Raw genomic sequence first — 24992 nt, forward strand, 5'->3', positions numbered from 1 at the left:
AAGTAGGTGCTTTAGACCACTGAGCCATCTCACCAGCCCCAAAAAATGGAATAAGGACTTTTTTTTTTTGCTCCTTGAATGCCTTCAGGGCACTTTTGCATGGCTGGAGGGTTGTGGGGATCGAACTAGAACAAGCTGAGGCTGAGAGCTTTGTGGAAGCAGCCACTTAAAGAACTGAGCTAGAGCCAGGCCCCCGCTTCTGTTTTTAAATATAAGTTATTTAAAATAAAATAGAGCTAAGAATGTAACTCAGTGGTAGAGTGCTTGCCTAGTATATTTGAGGGCCTGGGTTTGATCCCCAGCACAGCAAGAGAGAGAGAGAGAAAGAAAAAAGAAAAGGAAAGAAGAAAGAAAGAAAAAGAAAGAAAGAAAGAAAGAAAAAAGAAAGAAAAGAGACATTAGTTAATTAAAATAAAATACATTTGGTTTCACATTTACAGTCCCTCTCCGCCCAGCTTGGGTCAAGTCAATGCCAGGAGCTGCTCTTTTTCCAGGGGCCCTATGTAGCCTCACTGTCTCTACCTGTGGCTTGAGAAGCCAGCCCAGGCCCTGGGTAGGTGACGGCTCACTGCCTGTGCACCTGGGCAGCTGTATGTGTGTGTATGCGCCACCCCCCAAGAGGACCCACAGGTGCCCATGCTGTGGTCATGGTTTCCTCAGACAAGGACAAGGTGTTCCTTCATCTCTGGCACATCAAAGTGAGCCTTGTCCTCAGGGGAGCTGTGACATGGTGGCTTCCACCTTTGGCACCTCTGCTTTAGCCCACAGCATGGGTTTGGCTGTGGAGTAGGGTAAGGGTGTCACATGGGCCTTGGGGCTGGGGGCAGCTCTCTGGGCCCAGGTTCTGGTGCAGGAGCCTCTCCCACCTCCATAGAAAGTTCTAGAACTTGTGCCCTCATGCGCTTTGTGTGGGGGGGACCATGTCCCCTGCTCTGTCCCCAGCTAGTAGTTGTTGTGTGACTGAGTCATCAGCGGACATAGCATGACTTTAGGAACTGTGCTCAGTCAGCCTGGAGTCCCCCTTTCCCAGGTCCTCTTCCATCCTCCAGGCCTGCCTTTGGTGCCTCTCCTCTGTCTGCTCATGCTGTGCCTTCACCCTCCTCCTGTCATCAGAGTCCAAGCCGTCCTGCCGGCTCCCCACAAGGCCTGGCCTGCTTCTCCCCACACTGTCTTGGTTCCCCTCTCTGCACCCCCCTCTTGGCCTGTTATGGGGATACCCCTCCCTGGCGAGCCTGTCTCATAAGTCAGCACTTTGTGTGCTAATGCCTGCAACAGATACAGAGAAACTGTTGCAGGACGGGTGAGGTTCTTGCCTTTTAGGACAGACAAAGGAACTGAGGCTCAAAGTGCCTGAGACCTGCCCAAGGGCACATGGTAGAGTGGAGACAGGCTTTGAGCTCTGGTGCTGAGGCTCCAAACAAGAGCTGTTACCCCCACTCCTGTACTCCTCACCCCCACAGAGCCGTGGGGCAGGAGACCAGGGCCCCCCAGATCCTTGGGTTGGGGGAGGTGGCACTGCCTGCCTGGGCCTGTGGGGCTGAGCCCTCAGCTTTGGACTCCTCCATTGCAGGGCGTCACTGAGGGCTACAACGGCACCATCTTTGCCTACGGCCAGACGGGCAGTGGGAAATCCTTCACCATGCAGGGCCTGCCAGACCCGCCCTGCCAGCGGGGCATCATCCCCAGGGCCTTTGAGCACGTGTTTGAGAGCGTCCAGGTATGTGCCCCACAGAGGGAAGGGCAGGGCTAGAGTCACGGGTGCACTGGCCCCCAAGGCACTTCTGACTTTGGGCCTGGACTGTAGGACACAGTCAAAGCCTGGCCTTGACTTGGCAACAGTGAGTGGGCAGTGGGTGTGGGTTCTTGGAAAGGTGATGGGAAAAAATTTTAAAACTCAGACAATCCTGCCCACCAGTTGCGTGTTCTTCTCCTGCTGTTTTCAGAGAAAACGTTTAATGTTTCTACACATTTAGCATTTCCATGCATGTAGAACTCCAAGCAGGGCACGAGAGGCGGTGGCCTGTCACGACTCCTGTTGTATGAAGCAGTTGCCCAGGCCTTAAGCAGTCTGAGTCTAACGTGCAGCCCTTTGCATAATTATCTCACTGGGCCCAGGACTGTGGAGGCTGCTGGGGAACCGTGAGGGGCCTGGGAAGCTGCCAAGCATCAGCCCAGAGCTGGGCTTGGTCCAGGTTTTACCTGTGACTGCAGTTTCTCCACCTGAGGCCTCTACTTCATTTCCCATGAGGCCTGTATACAGAGCGTTAGACATAGAGCTAAGTGAAAATATGCAACTTAGGCCTGAGGATCTACCAAGCTCCAGGGGAAGGAAGTTTTCCAGAACAGGCTGAGTGAGGAAGAAGTGGGGAGTGTGTGGCTCCGATGCCACCACCCCCGTGATGTCCTCACGATGGGGGTCTCAGGCCTGGCAACGGCTGGGCTTGGCACCAGATACCTCCGCGTGCTCCACCCTCTCTCCACAGTGTGCAGAAGACACCAAGTTTCTGGTCCGGGCCTCGTACCTAGAGATCTACAATGAAGATGTCCGTGACCTGCTGGGGGCTGACACCAAACAGAAGCTGGAGGTGGGTGCAGGCCTGGTGTGGGTGTGTGGCACTGGCAGGGGAGGCCAGCGTCAGGTGGCTTCCCTGAGAAATGCAGGGAGAGCATCCCGGGGCACGGCACAGACCACAGGGGTTCTTGGGAAGTTGAATTGGAGTCTCTCATGCCAGAGAGGCTGGATGGGCCTCCTTGTCAACAGCCTGTTGGACCTCTCTCTTTTTTAAAAATTTTATTTATTTATTTATGTGTGTGTGTGTGTGTGTGTGTGTGTGTGGCCAGCTCAGCCCACCAGGGGGCGGGCGGGCTGGCATGTGGTGCTGGGGGATTGAACCGCGGTCCCTGTGCTTTGCTAAGCTTGTTCTAAATAGATGCTTTAGACCACTGAGCCATCTCACCAGCCCATGGACCTCTTTCTTGTCATTGCTATCCCTGTCTTTTGAGACATTGAGTTTTGTGATCAATTTTATTTGGAAAAAAAGGTGTCTCTTGTAACAACTTGGTGTGAAAATCCTCAATGACTCTTGAGGATAAAACAAGATTAATGATATCATTGGCTAAGTACTTAGGGTTTTCTGGCTGGCTTAGGCACATTCTTCCAATCAATACTTAGAGTTAAAATGACTGAGTAGGTACAGTATTGCCATCACCAATTTGCCAACGTGGAAGGGGGGTTTTGAGAAGCTCCTTGACTTGTCTGAATTTTGCACCATAGCAAGTGGCCACACCTGGATTGGAATCCAGATCAGTCTGACTCAGGCTCCTGGGTCTCAGGCATCTTGTACTGCTGGTGATGGACTCAGATCCTGGGACCTTGTTCCTTTTGAAAAGAGGACTAGCAATCTAGGAGAAGGCCTCATGAGACTTGTGGGGGGTCAAAGGGGAAAATGAGGTGAGTGGCTGAGCAGAGTGCTGGCTCCTGCCGGGTGCATGCTGTGTGAGCTGTTTCCTGCCACTGGGATTCAGAGAAAGGACAGCGCTCATGACAGGGGCCACCAAGTGGAGCCCTCAGGAGATGGAGCTCACAGCAAAGGTTAGGGCTGGTGCAGTCAGGCAGTGAGCCTTAATGTATTTCCTAAATTTCCCAACCTCCTAAAAGACTCAGGATGAGAGAATATCATTCCACAGCAATAGGCAGTAGAGTTAGGCACCCAAGGGCTCCGTCTAGTCAGTCAGAGCCACACTGACCCTGCAGGGAGCCCAGAGAGGCCAAGAGGGCCGCAAGGACTGGGCGTCCATGGAATGGCGGGGCTGGTCTCAGGTCTGGGACTCTTTCACCTTCACCTGAGTGAGAGGTCCTGATCTCATCTCACTAGGGCTCTTTAAATGCTGGATGGAGCTTGTGTGGTCCACGGAGGGGAGAGGTCTGTGGGGGACAGCGACCCAGATCTGTGGCCAGAAATCACCCCCCAAAGTTCCCCACCCCTGCAGATCTGGTGTTGCTTATCTAAGGCTTTCCCCCAGACAGGGCAATGAAAGGCAGTAATCTCAGAGCCAAGAGAGGGAGGGATGGACGCGGATTGATTTAGTCATTCATTACAGTCTTACTGGAAGACCTTGTGGATGCCAGGGCACGGGTGCCAGGCCTCATACTGTGCCAGACCCACTGGAGTGAGCCCTTTTATTCCATTCCTGTTCTGGGCCCCACCCAGACCCGGAACCATAGGTCCCTCCTCCCCCCGCAGCTGGCTTGGTGCAGAGAGCGAGGCTCTACCCTCCCTGCGCCTAAACCCCACCACCCACCTGGAGTCTTGCTACATTTTCTCTCACCCGAGCAGCTGAGTCATGGCTCAGCCTCAGCCAGGGAAATGGAGAAGAAGCAAGCCAGGGCGTTGTCCCCGTTGGCACCTGAAGAGGCCCAGCTGTGGGGCTGGCTTCCCTTGCCTGCTTGCACATCTTCTACCAAGCTGCACTGGAGCAGCCGGTACCTTCCTTCCCTCCCATGCTGCCCTGGGCCTGGAAGATCTTGGCTGTGCTGGCCTTGTACTGTCTGCAGCTGGGCCTGGGGGCATGCTGATGACAAGCCCTTGGGAGGGAAGCACACCATGGGCCCGTCAGGCCTTTTCACCACAAGTGCCATGCAGCAGCTCTCCTGTAAGTCTCCCTGCAGCTGCAGAGGAAGCAGTGCTCTCACCCTTCAAAAGGATTGGTCCCCAAGGCTCCGTGGACCTAGGTGGGGCCCCACCCAAGGGCACCTGCAGGGGAGATGGACTGGAAGCCAGGGACCAGGTTGCACAGTTACCGGGGATAACTCTTAACCTGAACAGACTTCCCATGAGGCCTGGGACATGTTACAGTGAGAAGCTATGTGGCCAGCAAAGGCCAGTGGAGATTTTTGGGATGCGGAATTAGAACCACTCCCCAGTCACCACACATACATATTCCATAGATTTGTGGAATCTAGCGCTGACCACGCAGTGGTCTCCCCTGATACCACATCTGGCTGAGGTGATAGGGCCTGCCCCCTGCACGGACCCAGGCCTGAGCCCTGGTCACGTCCCTGCTCCTGTGCCAGCCTGCGCCCCTCTCCATCTCTGCTGCATCTCAGCTGGTTGCCATGGCAACCGGTTCTGGCCTCTGACGGCCAAGAAGAGCAGTTTCCCAGGAATACCCTGCGCAGCTGTCGGCCATTCACTCAGTGCCTGCCCCGGGCTTGGGGTGTGGTGGGAGCAGGAGCTGTGCAGAGGGGACCCCTGAGGATATTGGAAGGTGGGGGTGGGGGACAAGTCTTCCCAGGCTTCAAAATAGAGACTTCTTTGGTGAGAGGTTGTGTGCTGGGCTGCTTAGGCCCGAGGCTCTCTATGACCTGTGTCCTAACAGTGCATTTTATAGATCCAGTTCCTCCCTGACCCTTGGAGCAGTTTTGTAGAAAGTAGCCCCATCCCCATTTCACAGGTGAAGGAATGAAGGCCTAGCAAGCCAAGATGGCCAGCAAGTGACTAGTCAGGTTTCTGCCAAGCTCATAGGACTGAATGGGAAACCAGGCCACTGGTTCTTCCTCAGCCACGCCCCCTGGCTCCCTGCACTGGGTGGAGCCCTGGGCTCTGGAGTCCCGCCGCTCTATGTCCGGGGGCCCCTGCTTCTGTCCTTTATGCCCATCCTCACTGCCACTTCCTGTGTGTAGATCAGCCCTTTGTCAGCCTTCCAGGAAGTTGAGGCCAAAGAACTGCAAGCTTGAGGCCCACCTATGCATCTTAGTGATTTCATGAGACCCTGTCTGTCACAAGGGCAGAGGGTATAGCTCAGTGTGAAGGTCCTGAGTGCGTTCTCCATGCCACAGACAGATGGAAGGTCAGCCCAAGGTCACTTCAAGCTGCAGCTCCTGCAGGGTGCCCAGAAAGATTCCCACCCTCCATGGTTCCTCAGCTTGCCAAGCCAATCAGTCCCTGCAGCCACTGTGCTCAGCCTCTCTTTCCCCTGTCCCTCAGTGCTCCACCACTGGGGACCTCACTAAGAGCTGTGTGGCCTTCAGCAGATGACTTAACCTGTCTGAGCCTCAGTTGCTCCTCTGTTCCTCTGAGACCATCCCAGCCAGATTGGGCCACCACTGCACTTCACACTTGAGCAGACAGGAGTCGCCTGTGCTTCGTCCTCTGTGAAGTACCTTGCCTGGGGCGGGGGGATGCTGCTGGAACCCCTGAAGGTGCCCACAGCTGCCATCGAGGCTTCTGGGGCTCCAACCAGAGAGCTGTTCAGTTGAGCAATGCCTGCTGTCTTAGTTCATTCTACTCTTGCCAAAGTGGTTTCATTTCCTCTCTCGCTTGAAAAATACCATGTTTCACAGCTCTCAGCAACAAAACAACTCAGCTGCCTGCAAAGCAAGCAGGGAGCTCTTGGATGTGTTCATTTATTGCTGCCATTGCATGGGGGCCATCCTGATCCTTGTGCAAGCTCTGGGTAGCCTGCACCTGCCACAGTCTAGGGACCTAGGGACATGCTGTTGCCTGGGGAACAGCAGAGAGACCATCAGGACAAAGGCGGCAGCACTCAGAGCCACCGGTGACTGTAGGGTCAGCCCCAGCAAGAGGCTGGAGTCCCCAGACTGCAGCCACCTTTGCAGCCAGGGTGCGAACAGTGACAATACATTATGGGACACGCATCACCCACCAGGCGCCACGCTAAGTATGTGGGTGCCTAATTTTACTGAAGCCTCACCGTATTCCCTATGAGATAGGCATTGCACACCCATTTTACAGATGAGGCTCGGGTTAAGTCACCTGCCCAAGGGCCCACAAGGAGGAAGCAGGTATTGGTTTGCAGCTGGCTGCATCTGGAGTGAACCCCTGGCTGCTAGAGGGTATTTGAGGTGCTCACCTGCACTGCAGGAGGTTGGGGTGGTCAAGATCGGGCCCTCTGCTCCAGTTCCTGGGAATCCCTGATCCTGCCCTCTTAGATGCAGAAAGCCCTACCCCAGCGAACTCTCCCCGTCCCCCGCAGCTGAAGGAGCACCCTGAGAAAGGCGTGTATGTGAAGGGGCTCTCCATGCACACGGTGCATAGCGTGGGTCAGTGCGAGCACATCATGGAGACAGGCTGGAAGAACCGAGCGGTGGGCTACACCCTGATGAACAAGGACTCCTCGCGCTCCCACTCCATCTTCACCATCAGCATCGAGATCTACGCTGTGGGTACGAGGGCTGGAGGGCGGGCTGCAGAAGCCGAGCGAGGTCCGTGCTGCTAGCTGAGGGCTCTGTGGGAAACTGCGAAGCGATGCCCCAGCTGCTGGATGAGGCCAGTGAGGGTCCTCCCCAGGCTGGGACCTGTGCTTCCTGCATAAACAACAGCGACAGTGCCAGCCAACCCTGGACGCCTCCAGGGGGCCATGCCATTTATGCACCTATCTCCTCTGTTCCTCCCATGAGCTAGTTTATAACATCCCCCTCATTTTGCAGATGAGAAAATCGAGGTCTCATGGCCAAAGTGACAGAGCCGGGCCTCTGCTCCAGGGTGTGATTCACTTAGAATTTTTGGCCCCTGTCTCCGTAATGTTCTCTGTTCCTCAGTCATCTGTTCTTCCTTCTTTCTGGAAGAGCTGCTGAGAAAGAGAAGCAGGAGGAAAGGTATTTCTTCTGGGCAGCCATAGGACGGATGCAGTGCTAAGCACTTTCTACACCTCATTTTATGTAAACCCTCCCCAGCCCCGGAAGTGGGCGCTGTGGGGTTTTTTGCATTTCACAGGTGAGGAAACAGAGGTCCGGAGAAGTGAAGCAATTTGCACGTTCAAGGGCCCACAACTGCTAAGTTAGAGTCGGGATTCGAACCCAGGTCTCCCAGACAGCTGGGTTTTCTCACCAACGCTGCAGCTACCTCCAAGTTTGTGGTTCATACAGAGTAGAACTCTAAAGAGCAGTGGAGCAGGAAGCAGCCCCAGCCCAACTAGGAGCGTTGTCCCTGAGAGAGCCCTACCTTGGGGATGGCGTGGCCAGGGGAACCTCTCCCCACCCTGCCCTGTCTGCTGGAGGCCTGGCCACAGAGCAGTGCTCTGGCGCTTCCTGAATCAGGAGGGATGAGATCAGTGTGGTGACAGCCTCCTGGGACACTGCTGGCGAGGAGCAGAGAGGGACTCTGGTCACTGGGTGGGGGAGCAGGGAGGAAGAGAGACAGTTGGTGGGGTGAGCCTTGGGCTTCGCAGGGCCCTCGAAGGTGGTGCTGATACCGAAACAGCGAATAATAACACGTAAGCCTGTGTTCTTTTGATCCTTTTTCCTTTATGAAAATTTGAAGCACAGTTGAACTCTTAGACTCTACATGGTTCTTTCCTTGAGTTTTATCTTCCGGGCCACCCCCTAAGCCCTTGCCCACGTGATCATCTCTGTGTCTTCATGACTGTGTGATGGCCAAAGGTGAGTCGGCTGCCCAGACCCTTGACGGGGGGCTAAAGTTGTTTCTGATTTTTCAGTGCTTTAAATAATGCTGTGATGAACGTCTTTGTGTGCAAAAGCTTTTGTGCTTAGTCCTTTCCCTGGGTTAGATTCCGTACACACAAAAGGTATAAGCATGTTTGAGGCACTTGGTACGTCCTGGTACTGGGGATTGAACCCAGGGCCTTTGAACTGAGCTAACATCCCCAGCCTTTTTTTGTTTTTTTGTTTTTAAGACAGCTTCACTAAGCAGTCCTCCTGCCTTGGCCTCCCAGAGTCCTGGGGTGACTGGTGTGCACCACCTCACCCAGCTCATTGGATAGTTCTGCAAGTGGCTTCCAGGAGTGGTCCCATATACCTCCCTTGTTTTCCATAAGCATGCGGAGCCAAGCCCCTCACATGTCTGTCTCTAGCAGCCAGACTTTCTTTCCCTCCTTCTGGTTGCTGCTTGTGGGGAACTAAACCTGCAGCTCACCGGGGAAGGGTGAGCTTAGTGCCGTGGGTGAAGCCGCTTCCCCGAGTTGCGCAGGCTCCGAGGGTGGCCCAGATGGGCTGTTCTGAGCCCTGCACTCCTGTCCAGTGCCCAGCTCCGCATTTCCCTCGCCATCCAGGTCCACCCTGGAGGCCCAGCCCCTGGCTGCACAAGAGCTGGGTTCGTTCCCAGGGAAGCGGGCACCTGCTGTGTGCCGGGCAGGCAGAGCATGGAGGGCTGTGCTGCCAGCTCGCTCTACGCCTCCCAACAGCCGGCCCAGGTGGGCAGTCCTTGCTACTCTCACTTTGTGCGATCAGAGTGATGCCTGGTTCTGCTAATGTCACACAGCAAGGAGGAGGCAGCACTTCCTGTGAACCAGGTCTGCGGGTCTGCAAATCTCTGTCTTGTGCAAGAAGCAACCTAGCTCCCCCTGATCCAGCTGCTTCCTCCCTTCCTCCACCCTCAGGCTCACAGGAAGTCTGTAGAATCTGTGGTGGCGGCCAGAAAGACTCCCGCTGCCTTTTTCCAAATAGTCTGTGACTCCCAGCTCCTGCTTCCTGGAGTCAGAGAGCCCAGGTTCTGATCTTAGCTCCACTTCTTGGCAACTGTGTGACCTTGAGCAAGATAGATTCCTTTTCTGAGCCTCAGTTTTCTCACCTGTAAAATGGGCCCAGTAGTAGCTTCTTCTCCTTGGGACTCCTATTCAGCCAGCTTGAGCACTCAGCAGGTGGCGCCTCTCAGGGCTCAATGGTGAACTCCCCTCTTCCCTGAGGGGTTCACCCAGGGCCCTCACACCCTGCCCGGTTGTCTACAGATGAGCGGGGCAAGGACCACCTGCGAGCAGGCAAGCTGAACCTAGTCGACCTGGCGGGCAGCGAGCGGCAATCCAAGACGGGAGCCTCTGGGGAGCGGCTCAAGGAGGCCACCAAGATCAATCTGTCGCTGTCAGCGCTGGGCAATGTCATCTCTGCCCTGGTGGACGGGCGCTGCAGGCACATCCCTTACCGGGACTCCAAGCTGACGCGGCTGCTGCAGGACTCCCTGGGCGGCAACACCAAGACACTGATGGTAGCCTGCTTGTCCCCTGCCGACAACAATTACGACGAGACCCTCAGCACGCTGCGCTACGCCAACCGAGCCAAGAACATCAAGAACAAGCCTCGCATCAACGAGGACCCCAAGGACGCCCTCCTTCGCGAGTACCAAGAGGAGATCAAGAAGCTGCGGACCATCCTGGCGCAGCAGCTGAGCCCCGGGGGCCTGTCAGGTGCCTGCTGGGCGGGGACGGTGGGGAGGGCACCGTTCCTGGAGGCGCGTCCTTTGCACTCAGGGGGCCCAGCTGGTGTTGTCCACTGGTGTCTTCCTGTCCATGGTCCCAGGAAGGGGCCAGCACATCTGGCCATCCTGTCAGTGGCAAGCTGGGCACCCACTCCCCGCCCCCGGCTGCTCATCCGTCATCCCCAGCTGCGTGCTGTCTGTGACAGCGTCGTGATCTAGCTGCTGGGTGACTCATTCCCCGCAGCCACCCGGCTCCTAACGAGGCACCCACCATGTTGTTGTGCCTTTCACGCCCAGGCATTTGGCTGGCACCTGGCCGGTAGAAATCCTGCCGAAACAGAGTCACAGAGGGCCCTTGGTCTGGAGAACTCTATCTTGGGTGTTCTGTATCTCAGTGTCTTAGGGAAGGGGGTGCAGAGGAGCCTGGGTATGTTCACCTGCCTGCCTGCTGCTTCCAGCCATTCTACACAGCTCCCCATCTGTGCTCACCACACACTGTCCACCCCCTCTTCCACCCTTCATCCACCTGCCTTCCTGCGACTCATTTGTCCACGCATCCACCCACCCTTCTTGTCTTCTTTCTTGCCCCTCCCCTTCCTCCTTCCCACCCTTGCATTCAACCTACCACTCATTTACCCATTCTAACAACATCTTTGCCCATCCTTCCCTCCATGTACCCACTCTCACCCTGCCACCTAGTCTCTGTGTCTGTCCACTCAGCTACCTGCCTGTCTACCGAAAGGTCCTCATACCCCTGCTGGGTGTGTGGACCCGTGCTAGATGCAGGGGACACAGAGATGACTCAGCCCCAGGCCCTGCCTCATGGAGCACCTGGCCTCCCCAGGGAGAAGGCTGTACCAGCAAACTCTCACCTACAGAGAGACTCCCCTAAGGCAGAAAGGAGCACATGGCCAGCAAGAAGGCTGCCCAGAGGAGGAGGCACTAGGCCATTTTGATGGCGTGAGGCTTCTGTCTTAGGGTGACAGTGGCATTTGTACAAAGCTGTGTGGATGCTGGGCTGGGGTTGGAGAGCTACAGCACCGCTGCCCAGCCGCCTCAGGGTGGGTGGGGTGACATCTACGGAGGAAGGCGGGGGCTAGACGCAGGGCCTGGAGCACTGGGAGATGCGATGGACTGACCCAGGGTCTTCCAAGCTCGCTTCCTCAAGCCCCATCCCAGCCCTGCTTGCCCCAACATGGATGAGGAGGAGACAGATGGAGGAATGCGGGGTGGGAAGCTCCACAGTGGATCCCATCTTGTACCACACCTGGCACCGACATCTGCACCACCTTCTGGGGGTGGCTGGGTGTCTACTAGGCCGGGGTGCTCCTGGGTGTAGGCCAGGTCTTTAGTGAAGGGCAGTGACCTGGTGGGCCATAGCCACTCAGCAGGCTCACAGCCAGCGCCCCCCCTACCCCTGGGCTCTCTGGGCTAGTGTCTCAGCCCTGAGCCGCCGCAGCCTCCACAAGGCTGAGCTGTGAGAAGCAGAAGGGTGATCTAGTGACTGATGTCAGCACAGAGCCACACATACTGCTCAGGCCAGGGGTGGGATCCAGCTCTATGTGTGTCCCCAGTGCCCAGTGCTCACTGGTACCTGTGGTCCCCTCAGCCTCACTTCCCCATGACTATAGATTTCTTTGTCCTCCTGTGTCCAACCCTTTGTTGGCCTGTGCTAGTGCTGTGTTTCCTCTACTCTTTCAGCCCCCGCCACTACCCTGTCCTCCAGGAGGCAGCTGTACAGCTGGCCCCTGTTCCCCTGTCCCCCTTTCCTCCCCTTCCTTCCTGACAGAGTGGCAGCTTGGGCCTGGCCTCTGGGACCAGGGCTGTCTGGTCCCAGCCCCCAGGTGTGTGAAGGGCAGGGAAGCATCAGCTGGGTGTGCGGGTTAATAGGCATGCTGACCGTGGGCTTGCATTGGGTGCTGTCTCAGGAATTAGCCAGCACTGGGAGGAGCATCACCCCTGGCCAGCAGGTCCCCTCAAGATGTCAGAACATCAGAAAATACAGAAAACTTTAGAATAACTCAATGCACTGTGTTCTTCACATCTCAGACTTGACCCTGCTCCATCAGATAAGCATTTCACAGCAGCCTGCCCCATGCTGACCCTAAATCTGCAGCTGTCTCCAGCCAGCCGATGGCAGCTTAGTCCTTTAGGTCCCCAGACAGACTCCCTGGGGTCAGCCTGGCCTTTGTGTTTGCTCTCCAGTCCCCCTCTAAGCTGTCTGCAGATCCTGGCCTGAGACGCTGGCTTCTCCCCTGAGTCACTGCACAGCCCCTGCAGGTCTCTGGAGCAAAGCGCGGCCCCTAAACAGCACCAGGCACATCCCATTGAGCAGCAGTCCACTGGCTGCGCCAAATGCCTCCAGGGCTGTCACTTAACCCAGATGAACCTGAAGCCCTCGTGGTGGTGTCTGGGCCCCCAGAAGCTGGTCTCATTCACCTCCCACCTCCTTCGCTCACTGCACCAGTAAGGCTCATGCCTGCCCCAGGGCCTTTGCACCCATGGCCCCATTTGTCTGGAAAGCTCTCTGCCTGCCTCTGCACCTCACTCTGTCAGATGCCTGCTGTCCTCTCTCCCCACTCAGGGTCTTGTCTTACCAGAGTGCTGAGGTGTAGCCTTCCTCCCACTTCTAGCTTCTGAGCAGCCTCCACAGCTTCTGCCCCTTCCTGTCACATGTTTGCTTCATTGCTGCAGCCTCAGTTTCCAGAACATCTGTACAGATGTGTTGGGGGACTGAATGGCTCAGGGTTTTGCACAGGGGCGTGTCTTTCCCAAATAACTGTGGAGCAATCTTTCGAAGATTTCTGTTCAGCTCCTGCAAGCTGTGCATGTCTCGTGTTCGGCTCCTCATCCTCTGCTTCTCCCTCAGCTCTGCTGTCTGGCCAGCTGCCCCTGAGCCCTGCCCAAGTCGAGGAGAAGCTGCTGTCCAGCCCTGTGGTCCAGCAGGACATGGAAGCTGAGAAGCAGCTGATCCGGGAGGTGAGGCCTGAGCTGACGGGAGAAGGAGAACAGGGCTGGCAGGTGGGGCTGGGGCTGAGTGGGAAGGGGAGGGCGCTGCCCATGGCCCCGTGTGGCTGGGGGTGGTGGCAGCTGCAGCAGCTTTCCCATCCCATTGGCACACTGTCCCCCTTGTGCAGCCGTGAAAGCTGGGGCTTAGAGAGATGCATGCCGTGTCGGAGGTGGTGACCATGCCTGCCTGTAATCCCACCACTTCGGGAAGCTGAGGCAGGATTCCTACTTTAAACCCAACCTGGTAGCTTAGGAACTTAGTGAGATACTTCTTAAAGTAAAAGCAAAAAGAGCTGAGAATGTAGCTCAGTGCAAAGGCCCTGGCTTGGGGACCACACACACACACACACACACACACACACACACACACACCCCATACAGAGGTTTCTAAGGCATGTGGTAAAGAGATTCTGAGTCAGGATTTGACCCCAGGTTCTTGGCTTCAGACTACAGTCTGTGCCATGTCGGGGCCCACCTGTTGAGAAACAGAGAGGGTGCCGTCCTGGTCAGAAACAAGGCTCATCCTCAGTGTTGAAGGCAGGGCTGACTGTGACGGATGGAAAGGGCAAGATGTCCCGGCCTTCGGAATGGCCTGGGCAAAGGTGAGGCACTCAGGCTGGAGAGGAGCCAGCAGGACAGCCCTGTGCCGTGGGGTATATGATGCTGCTCTGGAAAAGCTGTCACTGAGGGGCCCTGGGTCCTCTCCAGCACTCCTGAGGAACCTCTGGGCAGGGAACGCAGTGCCCAGGTGTGGAGCTGGCTCCCACAAGGACTTGCATGGCCAGGTGTGGCAGGGCCTCTGAACTCCCAGCCTGGTCTCTGTCCCCACTCCAGGGTCATCATGCCAGAGGCTCTGCCCTGGATGGCTGCATCCTGAGACCCAAGCCTGTATGACCTTGACCTTTGCGGTGCCCATAGGCAACTGGCTTTTCCTGATGTTGACCCTGATGCTGCTGCACTGGGCAGACAGGCAGTAGCCTGTGTGTGCCACAGTAGGGCTGGGTGTCAGGACCATCTCTGGAGCTCTGGGCCTATCCCCCAGGGTGATAGCAGCCAGGAAGGGGTCTTTGAGGATGGCGGAGCACAAGGCCACAGAAACCAGAGAAGTCCCAGTGGTGGGGCTGAGTGAGCACAGAATCACATAACAGCGGACTTTGGTCACATCTGACAGGGGAGCAGAGGACTGGATAGGAGCTGGGATGCAGGCCTGGTCCACAGTTGAAGGCGTGGTCGAAGCGCAGGCTAAACCCTGGCTGTCCAGTGAGTGTGGTAACACCGCCCCCTGGTGGTCACAGGGAGGCACTGTTTGGGCAGCGAGCTGTGGGGCGCTGGATGGCAAGGTCCCTTCTATCCAGGAGACAATGGCACCCCATCAGCATGCTCAGCCCAAACTTGTCACCCTGACAGTCCCTTGCTGGCCCTGGGGTTTCTGCTTGGATGGTGGGTTGCGGGTGTCTGTCTCCCTCCTGCTGCTTGCTGTCTCACCAGGGTCACATTCTGGAGCGGCTGTGGTGACCTGGGGCCGTGCACTCTGTCCCATTCCAGAGCAGCGCAGCGGGGAGAGCTCAGTTGTAGGGCTGCAGAGAAGCTCGGCTCTGGCTAGGAGTCTGTCCTGGAAGGTTTGGGCCAAGAGTCCCCCAGGGGCTCTCCAGCTCAGCCATTCTCCCGTCGCAGTTCAGTCAGGCTGTGTGGGCCTCACTCCCTCTCTGTGCAGTGTCTGTCCTGGCAACTTTCCTGTCACTCATACAGACTGGACGAAGGTGAAGCCCAGGGCCATGTTGCCTTTGGGAGCAGGGGGCACGAGCCGAGCTTGTGCTGTGCCCCCCCAGTTCAGCCCTGAGCAGCCGCCAGTTGCCCTAGGGAGCATGGTGGCGGTGGGGTGATTGCTTTGATTTGGGGGGGATGGACGTGCTTTGTAGAGGGCTTGGTCTGTGGCAGAGGGAAACACTGGCTTGAATATGTGATGGGCCCTCAGTGGGGTGGCCCAGCTGCAGGTGGCTCTGGCGCAGCACACAGGAGGGGGCTGTCACAGTCACTGGTGAGTGGGTGGCAGTGCCCTGCGGCTTCTGTGTTCTCTGTGAGGAGGAAAAGAGGCGATATGGGGAGGGGGAATGAGGACCGGGAGGTGTGCTCCGCACAGGAAGGGAGAGAGGGCGAAGATGCTGCCTATGTGTATGCACACGTGTGTGCTCAGGGTGTGTGTGCTAGGTTGTGCTAGAGCACTGAAGTGGTGGGCTGAGGCTGGGGTGTCACCGGGTGTCATGGGGCAGGGTTGTGCTGGTAGGGAGCAACTGAGGGAGGGTGGAAGTGGGATGGGGGCAGAGACCCAGCAGATGGGCCTGACTCCCTGGCTCCCTGGCTCAGAAAGCTGCCTGGTGCCGGCAGCTGGCCGACCCCAGGCGCTGCAGGTCTTAGCAGAAAGCTGGTACTTGTAGATGAGTTGACACCCGCTGTCATGAAGGTGCTGACAGCATGCCTAGCATCAGGTGCAGAGAAGAATGGGAGCTGAGGAGAGACAGATCCCTCTCAAGGGCGGGGCTGAGCCCAGGCTTGGGGAGGAGCTTGCGAGAGAGCCAAGGGGCCTGAGCAGGGAGAAGGAGGGAGAGCCTGGGAGGGGCAGATAACCAGTGGCTCCAAGTGTGGCAAAAAATGCTGGGAGGTCTGGGCTGGGGAGGAGGGGGGGAGGCTGAATGGTACAGTGCTTCCCCAGCATATGGAGGTCCATCTCCAGCACCGCCAGCAAGCAAAGGGAGGAGGCGGCCATGGGGCCAGGGGGCCCACATCTTGGGGGCGCCAGTCAAGTCAAGGAGGTTAGATTTTATCCATGAGCATGAGGGGTCACTGGCAGAGCCACAGCAGTGGAGGCTGTATGTGGGCAACAGTTTGGAGCAGGAGCAGGCGTGGAGGTGGGACCGAGCTAGAGGCAGGTGGGACAAGAGCCAGTGGGACAGCAGAGATGGAGAGGAGGGCCGAGGAGCAGAAACATGATGGGCTGAGGATCAGGGGACGCAAAAATGCATCTGATGCTAAAAGATGCTTGTGACTTGGCGTGACATGGAGAAACTAGATCGCAAACAAGTGCACACTCATTAGTGCGTTACAGAAAGCGCAGAGAATGGTCATAATCCCAGTGGTCATAGGGGTGCACTGGGATTCCAGGACCCAGGGAGACTGAGGCAGCAGCATCCCAAGTTGGGCAACTTAGTGAGACCCTGACTGAAGAACTAGAAAAGGGACTGGGACTCTGGCTCCACGGGAGAGTGTGCAGGCACACACAGGTACCCAGGTTCCATCCCTAGACAGCAGATCCACGTCAGACCCACCCAAAACTGCACAGAGAAGGCCCTGACAAGCAACGATAGCCACGTGGCCTGGGAATCTCAGTTTGCTCAGGCGCGCTTGGGTTTTGGGGATCATCTGAGCAACCAGACAAGAACACTGGCAGCCAAGGGCTGAGCAGCACAGCCGTAAAGCACTGCCCTGGGTCTCCCCACCCATCCAGGAGTACGAGGAGCGCCTGGCCCAGCTGAAGGCTGACTACGAGGCAGAGCAGGAGTCCCGCGCCAGGCTGGAGGAGGACATTACTGCCATGCGCAACTCGTATGACGTGCGGCTGTCCACGCTGCAGGAGAACCTACGGAAGGGGACAGGTGGGCACTGCTCCGGCTGCAGGAGGGGCCTTGGCTTTAGGGCTGATGTGTACAGAGCCCCGTGCCCATTGGGCCTGGGTTTGTGCCTGTTCAACCCTCAGGGCAGCCCAGGGAGATGGGCACCACCATTACCCTCCTTTTTTAGGTCAGAAATCCACAGGGTTATGAATACTTGCTCATGTTATATAGTTGGGGAAGTGGAGGCAGGATTTGAACCCATGCCCTGTGGCCCCAGAGAGAGCTCTTGTACATGACACTGCAACCCAGGGCTTGACTCCAGCTGTGCCCACTGCTGGCTGGCTCAGAGGTATGAAATGTCACCCTTGTTTGAGAGGAGGGTCCTTGCCCCAAGTTTCTTTGTTTTCTGCACTCTTCTCTCTCTTCTGAACCTGTTACCAAAGCAACTGCATCCCATGCCCACTCACTCATTAGCAAGAATGTTTGTGTGGAAGCAACTGCCACCTTTGTCTGCTTTGAGGCACGATCTCCCTGTGTAGTTCAGGCTGGTCTTGGACTCTCTATGCAGCCCAAGCTGACCTCAAAGTTGTGATGGTCCTCCTGCCTCAGCTTTCCGAGTTCTGGGGTTACAGACATGCGCCATCATGCCTGGCACCTGCCATGCTTTTGATGGCGCAAGTCTAGGATGTGTCCTTCGAGAAGCTGTGCTGCTTGGTCCTGCGCCCTGCAGCTTACCTCCGCTGTTGCAGGGAGGACAGTGCCCAGCACAGTGTCAGCACCTCTGTGGACCTTTCTGTGTGCTGGGCAAGTGCGGTGCTTGGCCAACACCCCGTCCCCCTTCAGCCTCCTGCATCCAAGATAGTGCGGTTCCCTAAACCCTCACTTAACAGGTGTGGATACTGAGGCTGGGAGAGGTTGAGGCCGCTTTTCCCCTCACTTCAGCAGCGGGAGCCTGGACACTCCAAGGGTAGCTGGGACATGGGGAAAGAAATAGACAGGATGTGGAGGGGTGGCTGAAAGCCCTGAGCAGGAGTCCTAGTGACCCCTGTGAGCAAAGTCTAGAAGAGGAGAGGGCGGCCTCTGGCATTTTCTTTTTCCCCTCCCCTCCCCTCTCCTTCCTTCCCCTTCCCTTCCCTCCATCTCTCCCTCCCTCTCTCCCTCCCTGTCTTTGAGATAGAGTCTCACTGTGTAGTCCAGGGTGGCCTTGAACCCACTATGCAGCCCAGGCTGCTCTCAAACTCATGGTGATCCTCCTAAATGCTGGGTTACAGGCGTGGGCCACCATACTTGGTGGCTTCGGGTATTTTTTGTCCTTTAAAGTAGCCCCTCCAGGTTGAGTATCGGACCTCGCAGTGAACTATATGTGGTCTGCGTAGCTCTGATGTGGGCCATGGCGTTCATTTAATGGGCAGCTTCTAGCATGTTCTATGGCCAAGAGCCCTGAGCCTGGCACTTCATCAGGGGCCTTGGCTGTGAAGATCGTAAGATCCACAGGGAGCCTGCTAACTGGAAGAGAGAGTGGCCCCAAGGCAGGACACTAAGGACCTGGCACTCAGTGGCTGGGGAGGTCAGCTGCAGAGGTCCTGTGCTGGTCAAGGAAGACTTCCTGGAAGAGAAGGCAGGGCTTGTGTTCTTTTTTTTTTAAATTTTATTTATTTATTTGTGTGTGTGTGTGTGTGTGTGTGTGTGTGTGTGTGTGTGTGGCCAGCTCAGCCCACGAGGGGGTGGGGCGGGCTGGCATGTGGTGCTCAGGGATTGAACCACGGTCCCTGTGCTTTGCTAAGCTTGTTGTAAGTAGGTGCTTTAGACCACTGAGCCATCCCTCCAGCCCCAGGGCTTGTGTTCTGATGAGGCAGGGATGGACAGCACATGGGGGGACTCTAGGGATGCTGGGGAGGCTCTGGCTCTAGGTCGGGCAGTCCTCTCCCGCTTCTGCTTTAAGAAGCTCAGGTGGCTGGCCAGATAGCTCAGCGGATTAAAGCAACTGCTTAGGCAGACACAGGGGCTGGGGGTTCGATCCACGGGCCTGCTGTGCTGGACCCACCCCTGGGGCACGCTGAGATGGCAATTGAGACTGGGCGTAGTGGCGCACTCTTGTAATTCCAGCACTTGGGAAGCTGAAAAGCAGGAAGGATCACTACGAGTCTGATCTGTGTAGTGAGACTCTGTAGACCCTGTACTAAATACATGAAAGAAAGAAAGAAAGAAAGAAAGAAAGAAAGAAAGAAAGAAAGAAAGAAAGAAAGAAAGAAAGAAAGAAAGAGAGAAGAAGCTCAGGAAGTCCTCCTTTTGCAGAGGCCGTTCTGAAAGCGGAAGTCCTCCACCATGCCGAGGTCCTGTCCAGGGCCGAGTTGGCCAGCATGCCTGAGCATGCACCCACTTTCCAGTTCAAGACGGCCGTGAAACCCGCCATCTCCTCCATGCCTGGGGATGCCCTGCCCGAGGACGTGGTTTCCAGCACCCGGCTTTCTCCCAGATTGGAGGAGCTGCGCAGGGCTGAACCTTCCAAGTCTGAGATTTCTCTCCACTCCAGTGAGTCATCCACGCTGGAAGAATCCTCCATGTCTGAGGTCCTCCCTGCACCTGAGGAGCTTTCCAACCTAGAGCTCCCTGGGCCCGGGGTGGGGTCCCAGAGCAAGTACTTCCTGGATGAGGACCTTGGCCAGGAGGACTCTGGGACCGGGATGGAGGATGAGAGCTACGTCCGGGTGGAGGAGCCACCACTGGTGCCCCTGCAGATGGGACCAAGCCTGCAGGACCCGTTTGCTGAGGTAGAAGCCAAGCTGGCCAGACTCTCCTCCGTGGTGGCCAGGACAGATGTGCCCCAAGTCCCCATGCAGGTAGCTGATGCCATACATGATGCCATGCAAAAATCCAGCAGGCAGAGCTGGCTGGGGCCGAGGTCACTATGTGCACACAGGATTTCTGGCCTGCTGCTCCTCAGTGCCTCCACCACTTCAGCCATGGCCCTGGCCTTGGTGGCTGGCTCAGGGGCACTGCGCAGAGAGTGGGAGGTTTCTTGGAGACCCCAGGGGCCTCTGGGCTGCAGCCCATGCCTTCCTTCCTGTCCACTGCCAACACCTTTTCACTTCTTAGCTCGGTTTTATGTTTGAAGGAAATGTTCCTCTCATCCCCATTTTGTTCTCTGCGCTTTCCTTTTTTATTTTTTAAATTTTATTTATTTATTTATTTATGTGTGTGTGTGTGTGTGTGTGTGTGTGTGTGTGTGTGTGTGGTCAGCTCAGCCCACCAGGGGGCGGGGCTGGCTGGCATGTGGTGCTGGGGGATTGAACCGCGGTCCCTGTGCTTAGTTGCTAAGCTTGTTCTATTTATTTCGGGGATTGAACTCAGGCCCTTGCGCTTGCCAGGGAAGCGCTTATTCCACTGAGCCATCTCCCCAGCCCTCTAAGCTTGTTCTAAATAGGTGCTTTAGACCACTGAGCCATCTCACCAGTCCTCTGTTTTCCTTTTGAGAGAAAGAGAGAGAGAGAGATAAAGTGGGGGCCAGAGAGATAGCTCAGTAGAATAAGTGCTTGCCTGGCAAATGCAAAGGCCTGAGTTCAATCCCCGGTTCCACCAAGAAAAAGAAAAAAAAAATGGAGAGGAGAGAGAGGAGCACAGGTCTTTGGAATCCAGCTCTATCACTTAATTGTGAGGGGGCTTGTGGGTTAGCTCAGTTGTTTAAAGCACTTGCTTGGGCAAACTCAGGCGCGGGGGACCGCAGTTTGATCCCCAGCTCCACGTGCCACACCAGACCTGCCCTTAAGGCAGCCTGAGCCAGCCAAAGTGGGAGGGGGGAAGGAATCCTTATCACTTAATTGTGTGATCTTGGGCATTGGCCTCTCGGTTTCCTCTGCTAGAAGATGGGAAGATGGGAGTGTCGTGCGTACCCCCAGGCAGGGTGCGCCCAGGACACCACATGAGCTGGCATGTGTCCCGTGGGCCTCCTCGCCTCCTCAGCACTCCAAACGGTGATGGGTAGAGGAGGCTGTGGGTGATAAGCAGTCCTGGGGAGCTATGTGTGTGTGGGAGTCAGGACAGTAGGGGGAGAGAGGAGGCTTCGGGGCCCAAATGCTCCCCCCTCCATCTCCCCCAAGCACACCTCCCTGACAGACCTGTTGGAACCTAGTGACCCCAGGTCCGAAGCCGAGGTGGCCGCCGACCTTCCGCCCTGCACTGTGAGTTTTTCCCTGGCTTGGCTCTGCCCCTCTTCCTATGAATCTGGCTTGTTCCTTCTCTATTTGGGTTCAGTTTTCCTGTCCACAAAACTGGAAAAACAGCCCTTGCTTCCCTGGGCTTGTAGAAGCTGGTCTGTGTCCATGTGATGTCCAGACTGGGGGAGCTTCCGCACTGTGACCATAGAGTCCTGTTGTTGTGGGTGGTGACTTCCTGGCCCTCCTGACCTTCAAGCCCTTCCTCTGAAAGAACAGGGGCCCAGGACATACAGAGGATGGGGGCTGTAGACCTTGTTTGGACTCTGCTCTCTCGGAGCCCACCCTTTCTCTTAAGACAGCAGGCAGGCCTGGGGGAGGGAGGAAACCTTTGAATCTCCCCACCCTGAAGGAATGAAGCCTCCCCCAACCCCCCGCGGGTTGTCACCACAGGCTCTCAGTAGACGCAGGGGAGCAGCGAGAAGCTCTGGCTAGAAGGTGGCAAGGAAGGTGGGATTCAGGCAAGAAGGAAAGGCCTGGAAGAGCAGCCGGGGCCCAGGTCCTGGGGCTGGGAAGGTTTTGACTTTCTGGCGACAGAGAGGCCAGCAGGGTAGATGAGTGACTGCCAGGAAAGGCTGGGAGAGGCAGGGGGCAGGGGCAGCTGGATTTCCCTGGGGATTAATTCCCTGTGAAGTCACAAAAGTGTGTAATTAGGAAAGGAGGTTATGGTTGGTTTACATTCTAAGAAAATTGCTCTGACTGCCGTGTAGAGACTGGGAATGGAGGAAAGGCCAGGAAGTTGGGGGGCCATTGTGGGGGTGTTGGTGGCAGCAAGAATTTGTTTGTATACAATTTTTTTTGACTGGGTCCAGGTCAAGCATCCCTGGTTAGAAATGCTTGGGACCAGTGTTTTAGATTGGAATTTTTTAGGTTTTGGAATATTTGCCTAGATTTTAACACTTGAGTATCCCTAATCTGAAAATGAAAATCTAAAATGTCCTGATACCCCAAATTTTTGAGCACTATGAAGCTCAAAATATGCAAATTTCAGAGAATTTTGGATTAGGGATGTCGGCCCTGTATCTCTAAGTGGGAGATGCTCTGTGTCAGACTTTGATGGGTGGCCTGTCCCCTTCTAAAACTGAGGCCACCTTGAGCTTGTCTCCACCAGTGGCCTTGCCATCCCATCTGGGTTTCTCCCTGCATCTAGGAGGTTGATCTGGTCCTGGAAGTGGTGGAGGTGGAGGTGGCAGAGCCGGGGAAACGGATGGAGGCCGAGGCGGCCGAGCCTCAGCCCCTGCAGGCAACCGCAGGTGGGCGAAGGGAGAGCGTGGGCGTGGATGTGGCTGTGCTGACGGAGGAGCTGCTGCCCGGTGTGAACCAGCAGCAGGTGCTGGCCCGGTGAGCACCAGAGCCCGGTCTGGGAGTCCTGCAGTGGGGCAGGGGGGGAGCTGTGCCCCAGTGCAAGGGTAGGTGGGACAGGACTCTCACTTCTTTCTCACTCTCCTGCTGAGCCACACTTGCAGCTATGGCAGGGGCAACTCTACCTTCTCCTGGGTGGCACAGGTCACCACAGGTGTGACTTGCTGGGTGTTTGGAGTCCTGGCCTCTGGGCTCCAGGAATCCCTAGGGCAGGGTACCATGGACATTCCTCATTCCTTGGCCTTCAGTGCCCTCTGTGATTAAGATATACCTGCCCTAGGGACAGGGCACCCGGAGGATGCTAAAGACCTACTGGGGAGCAGGGCTTCTCTTGCTTGATGTATGGCTTTGTGAAACAGTGTTCACTCCCATTAGGGATAAAGTCATCCAACCAGCAGTGGTCAGCTAGGGACCCAGCCTCCTCCCACATGGGGAAGTCTAGTTCAAAACAAGCCACAGTTCAAAACAAGCTATTGTGCCCAGGAGGTGCTGATGAATTGGGTGATACCTAGGCCTTCTAGGGAACCGTGACTGGGGAGATGGACACTCGAGCTGGGGAGGGCTGGCTGCAGAGCAGTGGAAAGCCCGGGGCTCCTATCCCACCTCCTCTGCAGGTGCAGGCTGGCTCTCCACCTCCGTGGGCCTTGGCTCTTCATCTGCAAAATAGGTGTCGCAGCTGGGTCTGGCCCGGCACCACGCACATGGAGGATGCTCAGCCGCTTTGGGCCTGGGGTTTTTAAAAAATTTTTTTAAATTTTTATCATGGGGTCAGGAGTGAAGGTTGGGGAAGGCTTCCTAGAAGGGTGGCCCCTGAGCAAGGTGTGCAAGCCATGTACCTTAGCGGTGGCATTTTAGCAAAGAGCAGGGGGGTGGCCTCTGAGTTAGAATTTTTTTTTTTTTTTTATTTTAGGACAGGGTCTACAGGGTGTTCAGGGTCTCACTACTAGATCAGACTCGTAGTGATCCACCTGTTTACAGCCTCCCAAGAGCTGGGATTACAGGTGCACGCCACCACGCCCAGTCTCAATTGCTGTCTCAGCGCCGGCATGGCAGGTCCAGGGATCAAACCCCGGGACCCTGCTCCTGCTTACAGGTGCTTTAATTCGCTAAGCTATTTGGCCGGCTCTATAGAATTTGGAGTTGGGATTTGGCCTGGAGTGGGTTGGGAGCCGCTGGCACAGAGGGAGGTGAGATGGAGAAGCCTGGGGGTGAGGGTGGGGCCTTGGGGCCTCTTCTGCCTCCTGATGGAGTGTTGGAGAGATGTGGTGTGGCCGAGGTCTCCCTTTGCCTCGGCTGCTTTGGAGCTTGGAGCGGAGCCCACAGCTTCGCAGAGCCTGTGGCTGGGTTTGCAGATGCCATGCCCACCCCTGCCTGACCTTCACCGCCTCTTCCAGCGATGCTCAGTGCTTCTTGTTATCAGCTCTTCCACTCCTTTGGAAAGAGGCAGAGCCTGAAGCACTTGGGGCGCACTTTACTAGGCAGCAGGAAGTCCCACAGGAGCCTTCCTCTGTAGTTATTTAAAATGTGTACCGTCAAAGGGAAAAACTATAAACAGTTTTTTAGTACTCTATTTAGAAATGCTGTAAAAAGTCTGCCTTATATGCCTGTGCCTGAGCACAGGGGCACTGCAGTTCCTGGGCATTTCCCACCTCATGGTGAGCAGCATTCGTGGGGCCTGCCCCTGAGCACAGAGGGCAGCAAACTGCCGCAGGCTGTGGAACACGAGGGGCGAGGGGCGAGCAGCTGGGCACTGGTTTGCTCCAGGCCTACAGGAACACTCCCCCACGCCCCACCCAGCCCGCAGCCCAGGTCGCAGGTGCCGCGTTCGGTGGCTCTGGTGGGAGCTCTGGTTCTGACCCCACAGCTAGCAGCTTCGGGTCTCTGCACCTCAGTTTACCTCTCCCGGGAGTGGGTCTGTGGGAGGGGTTTGGCGAGCTCGCGCTCCGCCCCAGAGCTTTCCGGAAGGCTCATGCTCACTGATAGGCAGATCCCGTCACTCTCGCTTTCTCCTCCGTGCGGGCAGTTTGCAGCTGTTGGAGCAGCAGGTGGTAGGCGGGGAGCAGGCCAAGAACAAGGACCTGAAGGAGAAGCACCGGCGGCGGAAGCGCTACGCTGATGAGCGCAAGAAGCAGCTGGTGGCCGCGCTGCAGAACTCGGACGAGGACATTGGCGAGTGGGTGCTGCTCAACGTGTACGACTCCATCCAGGAGGAAGTGAGGGCCAAGAGCAAGCTGTTGGAGAAGATGCAGCGGAAGGTGAGGCCTTGTCCCTGTGAGCCCAGACCTGGGCCAGACACCTGCGTCCAGGCAGGCCACGCTCTGGGCAGCGGGTCTTCACCCAAGCACTTAGCAAGCACCTGCTGTGACAGGTCAGGCTCTGTTCTGTAGTTAAGCACAGCAATCGTGCTACTGGATCCAAATCCATTTGCTTGCCTGTCTTAGTTACTTTTCTCTCATTGCTGAGACAAAATACCGGACATTCAAAGTTAAAGAGGGAGCGGGCTCCAAGGCAGGATAAAAGGATGGGCAGTCCATGGTGGACAGAAGGTAGCAGAAGCAATATGCGAGGATGGCAGCTCTAGCCCTTACAGTGTGTATTTATTTTTTAATTTTTGGGTTTTAAAAAAAAATTAT

The 24992-nt window shown here is 56.3% G+C and overlaps 1 protein-coding gene across 3 annotated transcripts in view; it reads left to right on the forward strand.

Annotated features, from left to right (window-relative positions):
- Positions 1 to 24992, forward strand: part of Kif17 (kinesin family member 17) — a 41830-nt gene that overhangs the window by 6279 nt on the left and 10559 nt on the right. For 2 of the 3 annotated variants that reach the window (XM_023722599.1, XM_023722601.1), the window contains exons 2-11: positions 1571 to 1717; positions 2484 to 2585; positions 6997 to 7186; positions 9706 to 10158; positions 13039 to 13148; positions 16681 to 16828; positions 19082 to 19626; positions 20884 to 20964; positions 22148 to 22338; positions 24383 to 24614. In XM_023722599.1, the coding sequence (XP_023578367.1) occupies positions 1571 to 1717; positions 2484 to 2585; positions 6997 to 7186; positions 9706 to 10158; positions 13039 to 13148; positions 16681 to 16828; positions 19082 to 19626; positions 20884 to 20964; positions 22148 to 22338; positions 24383 to 24614 (2199 nt within the window). The remainder of the gene's footprint in view (positions 1 to 1570; positions 1718 to 2483; positions 2586 to 6996; positions 7187 to 9705; positions 10159 to 13038; positions 13149 to 16680; positions 16829 to 19081; positions 19627 to 20883; positions 20965 to 22147; positions 22339 to 24382; positions 24615 to 24992) is intronic. The other variant, XM_023722602.1, reaches the window with a different exon arrangement.

This window comes from Octodon degus, unplaced genomic scaffold, assembly GCF_000260255.1.
Source record: "Octodon degus isolate 3935 unplaced genomic scaffold, OctDeg1.0 scaffold00092, whole genome shotgun sequence".
Taxonomy (NCBI): Eukaryota; Metazoa; Chordata; class Mammalia; order Rodentia; family Octodontidae; genus Octodon; species Octodon degus.